The sequence below is a fragment of the Oncorhynchus mykiss genome, chromosome 10, assembly GCF_057628025.1.
Source record: "Oncorhynchus mykiss isolate SJ-2025 chromosome 10, ASM5762802v1, whole genome shotgun sequence".
In the NCBI taxonomy this organism is placed as follows: Eukaryota; Metazoa; Chordata; class Actinopteri; order Salmoniformes; family Salmonidae; genus Oncorhynchus; species Oncorhynchus mykiss.
In genome coordinates this window covers 86,832,618-86,852,528 of record NC_143031.1, presented here as the reverse complement: position 1 = coordinate 86,852,528, position 19,911 = coordinate 86,832,618, and the positions used below count along the sequence as shown (strand labels likewise).

At 48.8% G+C, this 19,911-nt stretch overlaps 1 protein-coding gene across 4 annotated transcripts; it reads right to left on the bottom strand.

Moving 5' to 3' along the window:
* Positions 1 to 230: 230 nt before the first annotated feature.
* Positions 231 to 19,538, bottom strand: ube2kb (ubiquitin-conjugating enzyme E2Kb (UBC1 homolog, yeast)). Of its 4 annotated transcripts, XM_090188354.1 has the most exons (8): positions 19,081 to 19,213; positions 17,174 to 17,267; positions 16,673 to 16,731; positions 14,191 to 14,273; positions 14,063 to 14,107; positions 12,667 to 12,766; positions 7,104 to 7,232; positions 231 to 1,477 (listed from the first exon to the last, which is right to left on the bottom strand). In XM_090188354.1, the coding sequence occupies exons 1-8, from the start codon at positions 19,141 to 19,143 to the stop codon at positions 1,403 to 1,405; spliced, it is 648 nt and encodes a 215-aa protein (XP_090044480.1). In that variant the 5' UTR covers positions 19,144 to 19,213; the 3' UTR covers positions 231 to 1,402. The 4 variants fall into 4 exon arrangements, with proteins under 4 accessions (XP_090044480.1, XP_090044481.1, XP_090044482.1 ...); XM_090188355.1 differs by lacking the exon at positions 14,063 to 14,107 and having other exon boundaries at positions 19,081 to 19,538; XM_090188356.1 differs by lacking the exon at positions 7,104 to 7,232.
* Positions 19,539 to 19,911: the final 373 nt, after the last annotated feature.

Genomic DNA, 19,911 nt, shown 5'->3' with positions numbered 1-19,911 from the left:
TTAAAGGGGATGTATTAAACACATGAAGACTGGTCCTTAAAGGGGATGTATTAAACACATGAAGACTGGTCCTTAAAGGGGATGTGTAAATGTATTAAACACATGAAGACTGGTCCTTAAAGGGATGTGTAAATGTATTAAACACATGAAGACTGGTCCTTAAAGGGGATGTATTAAAACTGGTCCTTAAAGAGGATGTGTAAATGTATTAAAACACATAAAAACGTAGATTTTCCAGGTTGTTTTTTTAATAAAAGTAAACGTTGACAGTCTCACAATAAATAATCATGCGATTGTATGCCGGCCACACCCCGGTTCAAATATCATTTCAAACCCCTTTTTCTGTGCTAGACTGAGTTTGCTTCACGGGCCAATAAAATACTCCAAACCCCTCCCATCTGGCAGACTAAAGCTGAAAGATTTCAAATAGCATCTGGACCCAGGTGTGACGGCTGCTGTTTCCTTCAGAAAACAAATCCAAACTGATAACAAAAACAAAATGGCAGCCTATCTCCTATACAGTGCACTACTTTTGGCCAGAGACTTATGGGGGGGGTGGGTGGTCTCTACTCTGCCGTGCAGTTCTTTATCTTCTCCGTCGTGCTGAAGTGGAACAGGAAGACAGCGAAAAGAGGGAAGAGTCATTTTTTTTTCTCCTTTATAAAATATAGATCCAGCCGGTAGGTCGGTGGTTTTCTCTGCTGATGAAGAGGTATCTTCTTCGTCGAGAAAGAGACTGTGCACAGGATTCGTCTGGGAAAGAGGAGCGTGAGGGACGACGACGACGCAGGCGTCACTTCACCGGGACATTCGGACGAACTCCCTGGTCGGGCCGACCAAAATAGTAAGCTAGGCAATTTCTTTCCTTCTAGTCGTGAGTAAAACTGAAGCACAGTTTATTTTTAACAATATCCAGGAAGTATTCCGCTGTGTATTTGTTAAGAACTAATATTTATTTTACAGATAAATCCTCGTCCTCCCGTCTCTCTCCGCCAGTTGGCTCCACCAGGTGAGGTTTATTTACAGATAAATCCTCGTCCTCCCCGTCTCTCTCCGCCAGTTGGCTCCACCAGGTGAGGTTTATTTACAGATAAATCCTCGTCCTCCCCGTCTCTCTCCGCCAGTTGGCTCCACCAGGTGACAGTGGTTCAATGTCGGGCTTCTTAAAAGACGGAAAGGAAGAGTTCATCAAGCGAAGAACCAAAAAGAAAGGGATTGGTGGAGGGGGGGGGTGATGTTTGGGCTGAAAGGATACCAGGAAGTGACTTGGACGGGGAGGGCAGGGCTGGAAACTCTAGGACATCAACTCCAGTCAAGGCTCCGTTTGGGCTGTGGTTAGAAGGCATCGGAGGGCACCATAAGGAGATGGGAGATGAGGTCAGAGGGGGTTTCTTGCCGGGTCTCAGTTGTTAAGGAGTAGTTCTGTCGCCGTCTCCACCTCCCAGGATTTAGAAGACAAGGCAGCGATTACAGCGTTCTGTCAGGAGACAGAGAGAGAGAGAGACATCACACAGCATTCTGTCAGGAGACAGAGAGAGACATCACACAGCATTCTGTCAAGAGAGAGAGAGAGAGAGACATCACACAGCATTCTGTCAGGAGAGAGAGAGACATCACACAGCATTCTGTCAGGAGACAGAGAGAGAGAGACACCACACAGCATTCTGTCAGGAGACAGAGAGAGAGAGAGAGAGAGACATCACACAGCATTCTGTCAAGAGAGAGAGAGAGAGACACCACACAGCATTCTGTCAGGAGACAGAGAGAGAGAGACACCACACAGCATTCTGTCAGGAGAGAGAGAGACACCACACAGCATTCTGTCAGGAGACAGAGAGAGAGAGAGACATCACACAGCATTCTGTCAAGAGAGAGAGAGAGAGACACCACACAGCATTCTGTCAGGAGACAGAGAGAGAGACATCACACAGCATTCTGTCAGGAGACAGAGAGAGACATCACACAGCATTCTGTCAGGAGACAGAGAGAGACATCACACATCATTCTGTCAGGAGACAGACAGAGAGAGACATCACACAGCATTCTGTCAGGAGAGAGAGAGAGACATCACACAGCATTCTGTCAGGAGAGAGAGAGAGACATCACACAGCATTCTGTCAGGAGACAGAGAGAGAGAGACATCACACAGCATTCTGTCAGGAGACAGACAGAGAGAGACATCACACAGCATTCTGTCAGGAGACAGAGAGAGACATCACACAGCATTCTGTCAGGAGACAGAGAGAGAGAGACATCACACAGCATTCTGTCAGGAGACAGAGAGAGAGAGAGAGACATCACACAGCATTCTGTCAGGAGAGAGAGAGAGACATCACACAGCATTCTGTCAGGAGAGAGAGAGACATCACACAGCATTCTGTCAGGAGACAGAGAGAGACATCACACAGCATTCTGTCAGGAGACAGAGAGAGAGAGAGAGACATCACACAGCATTCTGTCAGGAGAGAGAGAGAGACATCACACAGCATTCTGTCAGGAGACAGAGAGAGAGAGAGACATCACACAGCATTCTGTCAGGAGACAGAGAGACATCACACAGCATTCTGTCAGGAGAGAGAGAGAGAGAGAGAGAGACATCACACAGCATTCTGTCAGGAGACAGAGAGAGAGACATCACACAGCATTCTGTCAGGAGACAGAGAGAGAGAGACATCACACAGCATTCTGTCAGGAGACAGAGAGAGAGACATCACACAAAGTTCTGTCAGGAGACAGAGAGACATCACACAGCATTCTGTCAGGAGAGAGAGAGAGAGACATCACACAGCGTTCTGTCAGGAGACAGAGAGACATCACACAGCGTTCTGTCAGGAGACAGAGAGAGAGACATCACACAGCGTTCTGTCAGGAGACAGAGAGACATCACACAGCATTCTGTCAGGAGAGAGAGAGACATCACACATCATTCTGTCAGGAGACAGAGAGAGAGAGAGACATCACACAGCATTCTGTCAGGAGAGAGAGAGACATCACACAGCATTCTGTCAGGAGACAGAGAGAGAGAGAGAGACACCACACAGCATTCTGTCAGGAGACAGAGAGAGAGAGACATCACACAGCGTTCTGTCAGGAGATAGAGAGAGAGAGAGAGACATCACACAGCATTCTGTCAGGAGACAGAGAGAGAGACATCACACAGCATTCTGTCAGGAGACAGAGAGAGAGAGACACCACACAGCATTCTGTCAGGAGACAGAGAGAGACATCACACAGCATTCTGTCAGGAGAGAGAGAGAGAGACATCACACAGCATTCTGTCAGGAGAGAGAGAGAGACATCACACAGCATTCTGTCAGGAGACAGAGAGACATCACACAGCATTCTGTCAGGAGACAGAGAGAGAGAGAGACATCACACAGCATTCTGTCAGGAGACAGAGAGAGAGAGACACCACACAGCATTCTGTCAGGAGACAGAGAGAGACATCACACAGCATTCTGTCAGGAGACAGAGAGAGAGAGAGACATCACACAGCATTCTGTCAGGAGACAGAGAGAGAGAGACACCACACAGCATTCTGTCAGGAGACAGAGAGAGACATCACACAGCATTCTGTCAGGAGAGAGAGAGAGAGACATCACACAGCATTCTGTCAGGAGAGAGAGAGAGACATCACACAGCATTCTGTCAGGAGACAGAGAGACATCACACAGCATTCTGTCAGGAGACAGAGAGAGAGAGAGACATCACACAGCATTCTGTCAGGAGAGAGAGAGAGACAGAGACATCACACAGCATTATGTCAGGAGAGAGAGAGAGAGAGACATCACACAGCATTCTGTCAGGAGAGAGAGAGAGAGAGAGAGAGAGAGAGACATCACACAGCATTCTGTCAGGAGACAGAGAGAGACATCACACAGCATTCTGTCAGGAGAGAGAGAGAGACACCACACAGCATTCTGTCAGGAGACAGAGAGAGACATCACACAGCGTTCTGTCAGGAGAGAGAGAGAGACATCACACAGCGTTCTGTCAGGAGAGAGAGAGAGACATCACACAGCATTCTGTCAGGAGAGAGAGAGAGAGAGACACCACACAGCATTCTGTCAGGAGACAGAGAGAGAGACATCACACAGCATTCTGTCAGGAGACAGAGAGAGACATCACACAGCATTCTGTCAGGAGACAGAGAGAGAGAGACATCACACAGAATTCTGTCAGGAGACAGAGAGAGAGAGAGACATCACACAGCATTCTGTCAGGAGACAGAGAGAGAGAGACATCACACAGCATTCTGTCAGGAGACAGAGAGAGAGAGACATCACACAGCATTCTCTCAGGAGACAGAGAGAGAGAGACATCACACAGCATTCTGTCAGGAGAGAGAGAGAGAGAGACATCACACAGCGTTCTGTCAGGAGAGAGAGAGACATCACACAGCATTCTGTCAGGAGACGGAGAGAGAGAGAGAGAGACATCACACAGCGTTCTGTCAGGAGACAGAGAGAGAGAGAGACATCACACAGCATTCTGTCAGGAGACAGAGAGAGAGACATCACACAGCATTCTGTCAGGAGAGAGAGAGACATCACACAGCATTCTGTCAGGAGACAGAGAGAGAGACATCACACAGCATTCTGTCAGGAGACAGAGAGAGAGACATCACACAGCATTCTGTCAGGAGACAGAGAGAGAGAGAGAGACATCACACAGCATTCTGTCAGGAGAGAGAGAGAGAGAGACATCACACAGCGTTCTGTCAGGAGACAGAGAGAGAGAGAGACATCACACAGCATTCTGTCAGGAGAGAGAGAGACATCACACAGCATTCTGTCAGGAGACAGAGAGAGAGACATCACACAGCATTCTGTCAGGAGACAGAGAGAGAGACACCACACAGCGTTCTGTCAGGAGAGAGAGAGACATCACACAGCATTCTGTCAGGAGAGAGAGAGACATCACACAGCGTTCTGTCAGGAGACAGAGAGAGAGACATCACACAGCATTCTGTCAGGAGAGAGAGAGACATCACACAGCATTCTGTCAGGAGACAGAGAGAGAGACATCACACAGCGTTCTGTCAGGAGACAGAGAGACATCACACAGCATTCTGTCAGGAGAGAGAGAGACATCACACAGCATTCTGTCAGGAGACAGAGAGAGAGACATCACACAGCGTTCTGTCAGGAGAGAGAGAGACATCACACAGCATTCTGTCAGGAGAGAGAGAGACATCACACAGCATTCTGTCAGGAGACAGAGAGAGAGACATCACACAGCGTTCTGTCAGGAGAGAGAGAGAGAGAGATCACACAGCGTTCTGTCAGGAGACAGAGAGAGAGAGACATCACACAGCGTTCTGTCAGGAGAGAGAGAGAGAGAGACATCACACAGCATTCTGTCAGGAGAGAGAGAGAGAGAGAGACACCACACAGCATTCTGTCAGGAGAGAGAGAGACACACCACACAGCATTCTGTCAGGAGACAGAGAGAGAGACATCACACAGCATTCTGTCAGGAGACAGAGAGAGACACACCACACAGCATTCTGTCAGGAGACAGAGAGAGAGAGAGAGAGAGACATCACACAGCATTCTGTCAGGAGAGAGAGAGAGAGAGAGACACCACACAGCATTCTGTCAGGAGAGAGAGAGACACACCACACAGCATTCTGTCAGGAGACAGAGAGAGAGACATCACACAGCGTTCTGTCAGGAGACAGAGAGAGACACACCACACAGCATTCTGTCAGGAGACAGAGAGAGAGAGAGAGAGAGACATCACACAGCATTCTGTCAGGAGAGAGAGAGAGAGAGAGACACCACACAGCATTCTGTCAGGAGAGAGAGAGAGAGAGAGACACCACACAGCATTCTGTCAGGAGAGAGAGAGAGACACACCACACAGCATTCTGTCAGGAGACAGAGAGAGAGAGACATCACACAGCGTTCTGTCAGGAGACAGAGAGAGAGACATCACACAGCATTCTGTCAGGAGACAGAGAGAGAGAGACATCACACAGCATTCTGTCAGGAGACAGAGAGAGAGAGACATCACACAGCATTCTGTCAGGAGACAGAGAGAGAGAGACATCACACAGCATTCTGTCAGGAGAGAGAGAGAGAGAGACATCACACATCGTTCTGTCAGGAGAGAGAGAGACATCACACAGCATTCTGTCAGGAGACAGAGAGAGAGACATCACACAGCATTCTGTCAGGAGACAGAGAGAGAGAGAGACATCACACAGCATTCTGTCAGGAGAGAGAGAGACATCACACAGCGTTCTGTCAGGAGAGAGAGAGACAGAGAGACATCACACAGCATTCTGTCAGGAGACAGAGAGAGAGAGAGACATCACACAACATTCTGTCAGGAGACAGAGAGAGAGAGACATCACACAGCATTCTGTCAGGAGACAGAGAGGGAGAGACATCACACAGCGTTCTGTCAGGAGAGAGAGAGAGAGAGAGAGAGACATCACACAGCATTCTGTCAGGAGAGAGAGAGAGACATCACACAGCATTCTGTCAGGAGAGAGAGACACCACACAGCATTCTGTCAGGAGAGAGAGAGACATCACACAGCATTCTGTCAGGAGAGAGAGACATCACACAGCATTCTGTCAGGAGAGAGAGAGACATCACACAGCATTCTGTCAGGAGAGAGAGACATCACACAGCATTCTGTCAGGAGAGAGAGACATCACACAGCATTCTGTCAGGAGAGAGAGACATCACACAGCATTCTGTCAGGAGACAGAGAGACATCACACAGCATTCTGTCAGGAGAGAGAGAGACATCACACAGCATTCTGTCAGGAGAGAGAGAGAGACATCACACAGCATTCTGTCAGGAGACAGAGAGAGACATCACACAGCATTCTGTCAGGAGACAGAGAGACATCACACAGCATTCTGTCAGGAGAGAGAGAGACATCACACAGCATTCTGTCAGGAGAGAGAGACATCACACAGCATTCTGTCAGGAGAGAGAGACATCACACAGCATTCTGTCAGGAGAGAGAGACATCACACAGCATTCTGTCAGGAGAGAGAGACATCACACAGCATTCTGTCAGGAGAGAGACATCACAGCGTTCTGACAGGAGAGAGAGAGACACCACACAGCTGTCTGCCTACCTTTTCGAAGCCCATGGCAGTGAGTTTGTCTATCTTCCGTGTGTATTCTGGACCGGGAACAGGGGCTCCACCGTAGTAATGGCCCCATAACCTGGCTGTCTGCGTAAACATCTCTGGGTTCTGCTTATACTGGGAGAGAAGAAACCCATTTACAGAACGACGTGGAGGAGGAGAAACCCATTTACAGAACGACGTGGAGGAGGAGAAACCCATTTACAGAACGACGTGGAGGAGGAGAAACCCATTTACAGAACGACGTCAGGGAGGAGAAACCCATTTACAGAACGACGTCAGGGAGGAGAAACCCATTTACAGAACGACGTCAGGGAGGAGAAACCCATTTACAGAACGACGTGGAGGAGGAGAAACCCATTTACAGAACGACGTCAGGGAGGAGAAACCCATTTACAGAACGACGTCAGGGAGGAGAAACCCATTTACAGAACGACGTGGAGGAGGAGAAACCCATTTACAGAACGACGTCAGGGAGGAGAAACCCATTTACAGAACGACGTGAAGGAGGAGAAACCCATTTACAGAACGACATGGAGGAGAAACCCATTTACAGAACGACGTGGAGGAGAAACCCATTTACAGAACGACGTCAGGGAGGAGAAACCCATTTACAGAACGACGTGGAGGAGGAGAAACCCATTTACAGAACGACGTGGAGGAGGAGAAACCCATTTACAGAACGACGTGGAGGAGGAGAAACCCATTTACAGAACGACGTGGAGGAGAAACCCATTTACAGAACGACGTGGAGGAGAAACCCATTTACAGAACGACGTGGAGGAGAAACCCATTTACAGAACGACGTCAGGGAGGAGAAACCCATTTACAGAACGACGTCAGGGAGGAGAAACCCATTTACAGAACGACGTGGAGGAGGAGAAACCCATTTACAGAACGACGTCAGGGAGGAGAAACCCATTTACAGAACGACGTCAGGGAGGAGAAACCCATTTACAGAACGACGTGAAGGAGGAGAAACCCATTTACAGAACGACGTCAGGGAGGAGAAACCCATTTACAGAACGACGTCAGGGAGGAGAAACCCATTTACAGAACGCAGTCAGGGAGGAGAAACCCATTTACAGAACGACGTGGAGGAGGAGAAACCCATTTACAGAACGACGTCAGGGAGGAGAAACCCATTTACAGAACGACAAGAAGGAGGAGAAACCCATTTACAGAACGACGTCAGGGAGGAGAAACCCATTTACAGAACGATGTCAGGGAGGAACCCATTTACAGAACGACGTGGAGGAGAAACCCATTTACAGAACGACGTCAGGGAGGAGAAACCCATTTACAGAACGACGTGGAGGAGGAGAAACCCATTTACAGAACGCCGTCAGGGAGGAGAAACCCATTTACAGAACGACGTGGAGGAGAAACCCATTTACAGAACGACGTGGAGGAGGAGGAACCCATTTACAGAACGACGTGGTGGAGGAGGAACCCATTTACAGAACGACATGGAGGAGGAGAAACCCATTTACAGAACGACGTGGAGGAGGAGAAACCCATTTACAGAACGACGTGGAGGAGAAACCCATTTACAGAACGACGTGGAGGAGAAACCCATTTACAGAACGACGTGGAGGAGGAGAAACCCATTTACAGAACGACGTCAGGGAGGAGAAACCCATTTACAGAACGCCGTCAGGGAGGAGAAACCCATTTACAGAACGACGTCAGGGAGGAGAAACCCATTTACAGAACGACGTGGAGGAGGAGAAACCCATTTACAGAACGACGTCAGGGAGGAACCCATTTACAGAACGACGTGGAGGAGGAGAAACCCATTTACAGAACGACGTGGAGGAGGAGAAACCCATTTACAGAACGACGTGGAGGAGGAGAAACCCATTTACAGAACGACGTGGAGGAGGAGAAACCCATTTACAGAACGACGTGGAGGAGAAACCCATTTACAGAACGACGTGGAGGAGAAACCCATTTACAGAACGACGTGGAGGAGGAGAAACCCATTTACAGAACGACGTCAGGGAGGAGAAACCCATTTACAGAACGACGTGGAGGAGGAGAAACCCATTTACAGAACGACGTGGAGGAGGAGAAACCCATTTACAGAACGACGTCAGGGAAGAGAAACCCGTTTACAGAACGACGTGGAGGAGGAGAAACCCATTTACAGAACGACTTTGAGGAGGAGAAACCCATTTACAGAACGACGTGGAGGAGGAGAAACCCATTTACAGAACGACGTGGAGGAGGAGAAACCCATTTACAAAACGACGTGGAGGAGGAGAAGCCCATTTACAGAACGACGTCAGGGAGGAGAAACCCATTTACAGAACAACGTGGAGGAGGAGAAACCCATTTACAGAACGACGTGGAGGAGGAGAAACCCATTTACAGAACGACGTGGAGGAGGAGAAACCCATTTACAGAACGACGTCAGGGAGGAGAAACCCATTTACAGAACAACGTGGAGGAGGAGAAACCCATTTACAGAACGACGTGGAGGAGGAGAAACCCATTTACAGAACGACGTGGAGGAGGAGAAACCCATTTACAGAACGACGTGGAGGAGGAGAAACCCATTTACAGAACGACGTGGAGGGGGAGAAACCCATTTACAGAACGACGTCAGGGAGGAACCCATTTACAGAACGACGTGGAGGAGGAGAAACCCATTTACAGAACGACGTCAGGGAGGAGAAACCCATTTACAGAACGACGTGGAGGAGGAGAAACCCATTTACAGAACGACGTCAGGGAGGAGAAACCCATTTACAGAACGACGTCAGGGAGGAGAAACCCATTTACAGAACGACGTCAGGGAGGAGAAACCCATTTACAGAACGACGTGGAGGAGGAGAAACCCATTTACAGAACGACGTGGAGGAGGAGAAACCCATTTACAGAACGACGTCAGGGAGGAGAAACCCATTTACAGAACGACGTCAGGGAAGAGAAACCCATTTACAGAACGACGTCAGGGAGGAGAAACCCATTTACAGAACGACGTGGAGGAGGAGAAACCCATTTACAGAACGACGTGGAGGAGGAGAAACCCATTTACAGAACGACGTCATGGAGGAGAAACCCATTTACAGAACGACGTGGAGGAGAAACCCATTTACAGAACGACGTCAGGGAGGAGGAGAAACCCATTTACAGAACGACGTGGAGGAGGAGAAACCCATTTACAGAACGACGTGGAGGAGGAGAAACCCATTTACAGAACGACGTCAGGGAGGAGAAACCCATTTACAGAACGACGTGGAGGAGGAGAAACCCATTTACAGAACGACGTGGAGGAGGAGAAACCCATTTACAGAACGACGTGGAGGAAGAGAAACCCATTTACAGAACGACGTGGAGGAGGAGAAACCCATTTACAGAACGACGTGGAGGAGAAACCCATTTACAGAACGACGTCAGAGAGAGAGGAGGAACACTGACAGATTCACACCGGTACCTGATTGGAGAGGAGGAACACTGACAGACAGATTCATACCGGTACCTGATTGGAGAGGAGGAACACTGACAGACAGATTCACACCGGTATCTGATTGGAGAGGAGGAACACTGACAGATTCACACCGGTACCTGATTGGAGAGGAGGAACACTGACTGACAGATTCACACCGGTATCTGATTGGAGAGGAGGAACACTGACAGATTCACACCGGTACCTGATTGGAGAGGAGGAACACTGACTGACAGATTCACACCGGTATCTGATTGGAGAGGAGGAACACTGACAGATTCATACCGGTACCTGATTGGAGAGGAGGAACACTGACAGATTCACACCGGTACCTGGTTGGAGAGGAGGAACACTGACAGACAGATTCATACCGGTACCTGATTGGAGAGGAGGAACACTGACAGACAGATTCACACCGGTACCTGATTGGAGAGGAGGAACACTGACAGACAGATTCACACCGGTACCTGATTGGAGAGGAGGAACACTGACAGACAGATTCACACCGGTACCTGAATGGAGAGGAGGAACACTGACAGACAGATTCACACCGGTACCTGATTGGAGAGGAGGAACACTGACAGATTCACACCGGTACCTGATTGGAGAGGAGGAACACTGACAGACAGATTCATACCGGTACCTGATTGGAGAGGAGGAACACTGACAGATTCACACCGGTACCTGATTGGAGAGGAGGAACACTGACAGACAGATTCATACCGGTACCTGGTTGGAGAGGAGGAACACTGACAGACAGATTCATACCGGTACCTGATTGGAGAGGAGGAACACTGACAGATTCACACCAATACCTGATTGGAGAGGAGGAACACTGACTGACAGATTCACACCGGTATCTGATTGGAGAGGAGGAACACTGACAGATTCACACCGGTACCTGATTGGAGAGGAGGAACACTGACTGACAGATTCACACCGGTACCTGATTGGAGAGGAGGAACACTGACAGACAGATTCATACCGGTACCTGATTGGAGAGGAGGAACACTGACAGACAGATTCACACCGGTACCTGGTTGGAGAGGAGGAACACTGACAGATTCACACCGGTACCTGATTGGAGAGGAGGAACACTGACTGACAGATTCATACCGGTACCTGATTGGAGAGGAGGAACACTGACAGATTCATACCGGTACCTGGTTGGAGAGGAGGAACACTGACAGATTCATACCGGTACCTGATTGGAGAGGAGGAACACTGACAGATTCACACCGGTACCTGATTGGAGAGGAGGAACACTGACAGACAGATTCATACCGGTACCTGATTGGAGAGGAGGAACACTGACAGATTCATACCGGTACCTGGTTGGAGAGGAGGAACACTGACAGATTCATACCGGTACCTGATTGGAGAGGAGGAACACTGACAGATTCACACCGGTACCTGATTGGAGAGGAGGAACACTGACAGATTCACACCGGTACCTGATTGGAGAGGAGGAACACTGACAGATTCACACCGGTACCTGGTTGGAGAGGAGGAACACTGACAGACAGATTCACACCGGTACCTGGTTGGAGAGGAGGAACACTGACTGACAGATTCACACCGGTACCTGATTGGAGAGGAGGAACACTGACAGACTCATACCGGTACCTGATTGGAGAGGAGGAACACTGACAGACAGATTCACACCGGTACCTGATTGGAGAGGAGGAACACTGACAGATTCACACCGGTACCTGATTGGAGAGGAGGAACACTGACAGACAGATTCATACCGGTACCTGATTGGAGAGGAGGAACACTGACAGATTCATACCGGTACCTGGTTGGAGAGGAGGAACACTGACAGATTCATACCGGTACCTGATTGGAGAGGAGGAACACTGACAGATTCACACCGGTACCTGATTGGAGAGGAGGAACACTGACAGATTCACACCGGTACCTGGTTGGAGAGGAGGAACACTGACAGACAGATTCACACCGGTACCTGGTTGGAGAGGAGGAACACTGACTGACAGATTCACACCGGTACCTGATTGGAGAGGAGGAACACTGACAGACTCATACCGGTACCTGATTGGAGAGGAGGAACACTGACAGACAGATTCACACCGGTACCTGATTGGCCACTACTGCATCCTGGGGGTCGTCTGGTTCAGCTGCAGCCAGAAGAGCCTGGAGGGACAACAGTACTGTCCTCAGAGTCATCGCTGCTGCCCTGGGAGACAGGAAGAGGAGGGGTTAGAGAGAGGAGGTGCTGCCCTGGGAGACGGAGAGAGGAGGGGTTAGAGAGAGGAGGGGTTAGAGAGAGGAGGGGTTAGAGAGAGGAGGTGCTGCCCTGGGGGATGGAGAGAGGAGGGGTTAGAGAGAGGAGGGGTTAGAGAGAGGAGGGGTTAGAGAGAGGAGGGGTTAGAGAGAGGAGGTGCTGCCCTGGGGGACGGAGATAGGAGGGGTTAGAGAGAGGAGGGGTTAGAGAGAGGAGGTGTTAGAGAGAGGAGTTGTAGGGAGAGAGGAGGGGTTAGAGAGAGGAGGGGTTAGAGAGAGGAGGTGCTGCCCTGGGGGACGGAGAGAGGAGGGGTTAGAGAGAGGAGGTGCTGCCCTGGGGGACGGCAGTAGGGAGAGAGGAGGGGTTATAGAGAGGAGGAGTTGTAGGGAGAGAGGAGGGGTTATAGGGAGAGGGGAGGAACATAACTATGTGTGACTCACCACGGGTCTTTGAGGATGTCCAGACAGATGGCTCCTGTTACTGAGCTGATGTTGGGAGAGAGGAGGAGTTGTAGGGAGAGAGGAGGGGTTGTAGGGAGAGAGGAGGGGTTGTAGGGAGAGAGGAGGAGTTGTAGGGAGAGAGGAGGGGTTGTAGGGAGAGAGGAGGGGTTGTAGGGAGAGAGGAGGAGTTGTAGGGAGAGAGGAGGAGTTGTAGGGAGAGAGGAGGAGTTGTAGGGAGAGAGGAGGGGTTGTAGGGAGAGAGGAGGGGTTGTAGGGAGAGAGGAGGGGTTATAGGGAGAGAGGAGGGGTTATAGGGAGAGGGGAGGGGTTGTAGGGAGAGAGGAGGGGTTGTAGGGAGAGAGGAGGGGTTATAGGGAGAGAGGAGGGGTTGTAGGGAGAGAGGAGGGGTTGTAGGGAGAGGGGAGGGGTTGTAGGGAGAGAGGAGGGGTTGTAGGGAGAGAGGAGGGGTTGTAGGGAGAGAGGAGGGGTTATAGGGAGAGGGGAGGGGTTATAGGGAGAGAGGAGGGGTTATAGGGAGAGGGGAGGGGTTATAGGGAGAGAGGAGGAGTTGTAGGGAGAGAGGAGGGGTTGTAGGGAGAGAGGAGGGGTTATAGGGAGAGGGGAGGGGTTATAGGGAGAGGGGAGGGGTTGTAGGGAGAGAGGAGGGGTTGTAGGGAGAGAGGAGGGGTTATAGGGAGAGAGGAGGGGTTATAGGGAGAGGGGAGGGGTTATAGGGAGAGGGGAGGGGTTGTAGGGAGAGGGGAGGGGTTATAGGGAGAGGGGAGGAACATAACTATGTGTGACTCACCACTGGTCTTTGAGGATGTCCAGACAGATGGCTCCTGTTACTGAGCTGATGTTGGGAGAGAGGAGGAGTTGTAGGGAGAGGGGAGGGGTTATAGGGAGAGGGGAGGGGCGTAACTATGTGTGACTCACCATTGGTCTTTGAGGATGTCCAGACAGATGGCTCCTGTTACTGAGCTGATGTTGGGGTGCCAGATCTTAGTGATGAACCTCACCTGGGGAGAGAGAGAGGTGTTAAACACGAGATAGTAGTGTACCATCATAGTGACTCTTAAAGGGATGTGTTTCTTACCTTGGGACTCTTAAAGGGATGTGTTTCTTACCTTGGGAGGGTTATTAAAGGGATGTGTTTCCTACCTTGGGAGGGTTATTAAAGGGATGTGTTTCTTACCTTGGGACTCTTAAAGGGATGTGTTTCTTACCTTGGGAGGGTTATTAAAGGGATGTGTTTCTTACCTTGGGACTCTTAAAGGGATGTGTTTCTTACCTTGGGAGGGTTATTAAAGGGATGTGTTTCTTACCTTGGGAGGGTTATTAAAGGGATGTGTTTCCTACCTTGGGACTCTTAAAGGGATGTGTTTCTTACCTTGGGAGGGTTATAAAAGGGATGTGTTCTTACCTTGGGAGGGTTATTAAAGGGATGTGTTTCTTACCTTGGGAGGGTTATTAAAGGGATGTGTTTCCTACCTTGGGAGGGTTATTAAAGGGATGTGTTTCTTACCTTGGGAGGGTTATTAAAGGGATGTGTTTCTTACCTTGGGAGGGTTATTAAAGGGATGTGTTCTTACCTTGGGAGGGTTATTAAAGGGATGTGTTTCCTACCTTGGGAGGGTTATTAAAGGGATGTGTTCTTACATTGGGAGGGTTATTAAAGGGATGTGTTTCTTACCTTGGGAGGGTTATTAAAGGGATGTGTTTCCTACCTTGGGAGGGTTATTAAAGGGATGTGTTCTTACCTTGGGAGGGTTATTAAAGGGATGTGTTTCTTACCTTGGGAGGGTTATTAAAGGGATGTGTTTCCTACCTTGGGAGGGTTATTAAAGGGATGTGTTTCCTACCTTGGGAGGGTTATTAAAGGGATGTGTTTCTTACCTTGGGACTCTTAAAGGGATGTGTTTCTTACCTTGGGAGGGTTATTAAAGGGATGTGTTTCTTACCTTGGGAGGGTTATTAAAGGGATGTGTTTCCTACCTTGGGAGGGTTATTAAAGGGATGTGCTTCTTACCTTGGGAGGGTTATTAAAGGGATGTGTTTCTTACCCTGGGACTCTTAAAGGGATGTGTTTCTTACCTTGGGAGGGTTATTAAAGGGATGTGTTTCTTACCCTGGGAGGGTTATTAAAGGGATGTGTTTCTTACCTTGGGAGGGTTATTAAAGGGATGTGTTTCTTACCCTGGGAGGGTTATTAAAGGGATGTGTTTCTTACCTTGGGAGGGTTATTAAAGGGATGTGTTTCTTACCTTGGGAGGGTTATTAAAGGGATGTGTTTCTTACCTTGGGAGGGTTATTAAAGGGATGTGTTTCTTACCCTGGGAGGGTTATTAAAGGGATGTGTTTCTTACCTTGGGAGGGTTATTAAAGGGATGTGTTTCTTACCCTGGGAGGGTTATTAAAGGGATGTGTTTCCTACCTTGGGAGGGTTATTAAAGGGATGTGTTTCCTACCTTGGGAGGGTTATTAAAGGGATGTGTTTCTTACCTTGGGAGGGTTATTAAAGGGATGTGTTTCTTACCTTGGGAGGGTTATTAAAGGGATGTGTTTCTTACCTTGGGAGGGTTATTAAAGGGATGTGTTTCTTACCTTGGGAGGGTTATTAAAGGGATGTGTTTCTTACCTTGGGAGGGTTATTAAAGGGATGTGTTTCTTACCTTGGGAGGGTTATTAAAGGGATGTGTTTCCTACCTTGGGAGGGTTATTAAAGGGATGTGTTTCTTACCTTGGGAGGGTTATTAAAGGGATGTGTTTCTTACCCTAGGAGGGTTATTAAAGGGATGTGTTTCTTACCTTGGGAGGGTTATTAAAGGGATGTGTTTCTTACCCTGGGAGGGTTATTAAAGGGATGTGTTTCCTACCTTGGGAGGGTTATTAAAGGGATGTGTTTCTTACCCTGGGAGGGTTATTAAAGGGATGTGTTTCTTACCCTGGGAGGGTTATTAAAGGGATGTGTTTCTTACCTTGGGAGGGTTATTAAAGGGATGTGTTTCCTACCTTGGGAGGGTTATTAAAAGGATGTGTTTCTTACCCTGGGAGGGTTATTAAAAGGATGTGTTTCTTACCTTGGGAGGGTTATTAAAGGGATGTGTTTCCTACCTTGGGGGGGTTATTAAAGGGATGTGTTTCCTACCTTGGGAGGGTTATTAAAGGGATGTGTTTCTTACCTTGGGAGGGTTATTAAAGGGATGTGTTTCTTACCTTGGGAGGGTTATTAAAGGGATGTGTTTCTTACCTTGGGAGGGTTATTAAAGGGATGTGTTTCCTACCTTGGGAGGGTTATTAAAGGGATGTGTTCTTACCTTGGGAGGGTTATTAAAGGGATGTGTTCTTACCTTGGGAGGGTTATTAAAGGGATGTGTTTCTTACCTTGGGAGGGTTATTAAAGGGATGTGTTTCTTACCTTGGGAGGGTTAAAGGGATACGTTTCTGGGATTTTGATTTCCAGTTGAAATCTGCCACCTTAGAAAGGAGAAAAAACAGTGCATATATGATCTGTATTGGTGTGTGTGTGTGTGTGTGTGTGTGTGTGTGTGTGTGTGTGTGTGTGTGTGTGTGTGTGTGTGTGTGTGTGTGTGTCCCGGTGTGTGTGTGAGTGAGCAGGTGTGTGTGTGTGAGCAGATGTTTGTGAGAGCAGATGTGTGTGTGTGTGAGTGAGCAGGTGTGTGTGTGTGTGTGTGTGTGAGTGAGCAGGTGTGTGTGTGTGTGTGTGTGTGTGTGTGTGTGTGTGTGTGTGTGTGAGTGAGTGAGCAGGTGTGTGTGTGTGTGTGTGTGTGTGTGTGAGTGAGCAGGTGTGTGTGTGTGTGTGTGTGTGTGTGTGAGTGAGCAGGTGTGTGTGTGTGTGTGTGTGTGTGTGTGAGTGAGCAGGTGTGTGTGTGTGTGTGTGTGTGTGTGTGTGTGTCACCTTCGTACGGCGTGTCTGGTGGTCCTGCGATCTCTCCTCGCAGCTCTGTGAAGTTTTCATCTACCAGATCCACCTTGATCTGGTTTTTACTCGTCTGTCAGAGAGAGAGAGATGGAGGGAGACGGATGAGGAGAGAGGGATGGAGAGAGAGAGGGAGGGAAGAGGGATGGAGAGAGAGGGAGGAAGAGGGATGGAGAGAGAGGGAGGGAGAGGGAGGGAAGAGGGATGGAGAGAGAGGGAGGGAAGAGGGATGGAGGGAGAGAGAGGGAGGGAAGAGGGATGGAGAGAGAGGGAGGGAAAAGGGATGGAGGGAGAGAGAGGGAGGGAAGAGGGATGGAGGGAGAGAGAGGGATGAGGAGAGAGGGAAAGATGAGGAGAGAGGGAGGGAGGGAGGGAGAGGGAGGAAGGGAGGAGGGGAGGGATGAAGGGAGAGGGATGAAGAGGGAGGGATGAAGCGAGGAGGGGAGGGATGAAGAGAGAGGGAGAGGGATGAAGAGAAAGGGAGAGGGATGAAGGGAGGAGGGGAGGGATGAAGAGAAAGGGAGAGGGATGAAGGGAAATGAAGAGGGGGAAGAGAGAGGGAGAGTGATGAAGAGGGATGAAGCGAGGAGGGGAGGGATGAAGAGGGAGGGATGAAGGGAGGAGGGGAGGGATGAAGAGAAAGGGAGAGGGATGAAAGGAAATGAAGAGGGGGGAGAGTGAGGGAGAGGGATGAAGAGAAAGGGAGAGGGGTGAAGAGAAAGGGAGAGGGGTGAAGAGAAAGGGAGAGGGATGAAGAGAAAGGGAGAGGGATGAAGAGAAAGGGAGAGGGGTGAAGAGAAAGGGAGAGGGATGAAGAGAAAGGGAGAGGGGTGAAGAGAAAGGGAGAGGGGTGAAGAGATAGGGAGAGGGATGAAGAGAAAGGGAGAGGGGTGAAGAGAAAGGGAGAGGGGTGAAGAGAAAGGGAGAGGGGTGAAGAGATAGGGAGAGGGATGAAGAGAAAGGGAGAGGGGGGAGAGTGAGGGAGAGGGATGAAGGGAAATGAAGAGGGGGGAGAGTGAGGGAGAGGGAGGAAGAGGGATTTAGAGAGATTGTGGTTCTGTAGGACCCTTCTCCATTGACAGTCCGTCCATCAGACCCCATCAACACAGTTATAGCAGTAGCCCACTGTCTGCCCCAATACTTCCCTTGTTCTTATTGAAATAGGACATGGGAGATCCACATTTTCATTTAGCAAGCTAAACAACTAAACAGTCTCTCATGATGTGCTATATTGAAGAACTGACAACAGTCTAGCTATCTAGCTACAGGGTCCAAAACTTCCTAAATAAATAATGTTTTCATAGCAAAGCCACTGGCTTATTACATAGTGAGAGGGGTGCACCAAGGCAGCTGTCAAACTAGCAGGCTAGCTAACAAGCTAGCTACCCTGTATTAGCTACCTAGCAACACAACTTTCTCCCTTCAGCTAGTTAGCTAATGTCAGCTACAAAAACGTCAACGCAGGGAGGAAAAAACAAACTATTTTTTAGCATCTTGACAACTATTTGGGCTGACACTCGACATTTTGGCGTTAGAGGCTTTTGTTTTTTGTTTGTATGGGGTTTTGTCTTGTTATCTGTCCCAGGCCTGTCCCCTTGGGCTAACATCCGCGATATTTCCTGATCAGTTTCCCCGACACCCTTTCACTTCGCACCGGGCATGTTGTCGCACAATCACCGATAAAGTTGCCCTCGATAGGGCCTCGCTTGTTTTCCGCTGCAGCAGAAACGCAGATTGGATAACACGCAAGCTGACATTTTCCTTTGTATGACAACTTGCAAAAAATAAACAACTACAGTTTTAATTTATCCTGGTTTATAATTTTTTTTAAAACGATTTGCCATAAGTAACCGTAAATAGTCATAAGGATATTTTTTTTATCAAACCTCTTCGCTTTTGAGAACTTCTTTGAACTCCCGTTTGATCCTCTGGACCGCTATATTCGCCATGGCTCTGCCGTCGCCCTCCGTACAGTAGCGGGATGTTACACCTGGTCGGGCCTCGGTCCACTCCCGTTGCTGTGTGGATATCTTCTGTTACACTCTCCAATCCTCCTCTCTCTCTTTCTCTCTCCCTCTATATCTTTCTCTCTATCACTGTCTATCTCTCTCTCTACCTCTATATCTCTACCTCTCTCTCTCTATCTCTCTACCTCTCTATATCTCCCTTTCTCTCTATCTCTTTCTCTCTACCTCTATATCTCTACCTCTCTCTCTCTCTATCTCTCTACCTCTCTATATCTCCCTTTCTCTCTATCACTGTCTATCTCTCTCTCTCTCTCTCTCTCTCTCTCTCTCTCTCTCTCCTCGGTTTCGTTCACTCTCCTTCTTTCTTTCCCCTCTTCAAAAACACAGCACTCCTTTCTTGAAAATGCGTGCAGCACAGTCTTGTCAGTAACTGAGTCTGGAAATATGAACACAGTTTGTTTTTTTTTTGCCACAGAACTAACGTTACTAGAAAATGTGTATGTCTGTGAAAGGTTGGTTTTGTGGAAATAGCTAGAAAGAGGAACATTGTTGTTGTTGTTGTTGTTGTTGTCAAGCACTGCTGTATTCCTCTGTTTAGAGTCATGTGATATGATGGGATGGTGTGAATACATCACTTTCTCATCATTTGTAACTGTAAATACCACTATTTATATGTAACTTTAATATGACTAGGAAGGTTATATGTGTCAAACCACAACTGATACATTGTAGCTGCACACAGTTTAGGAA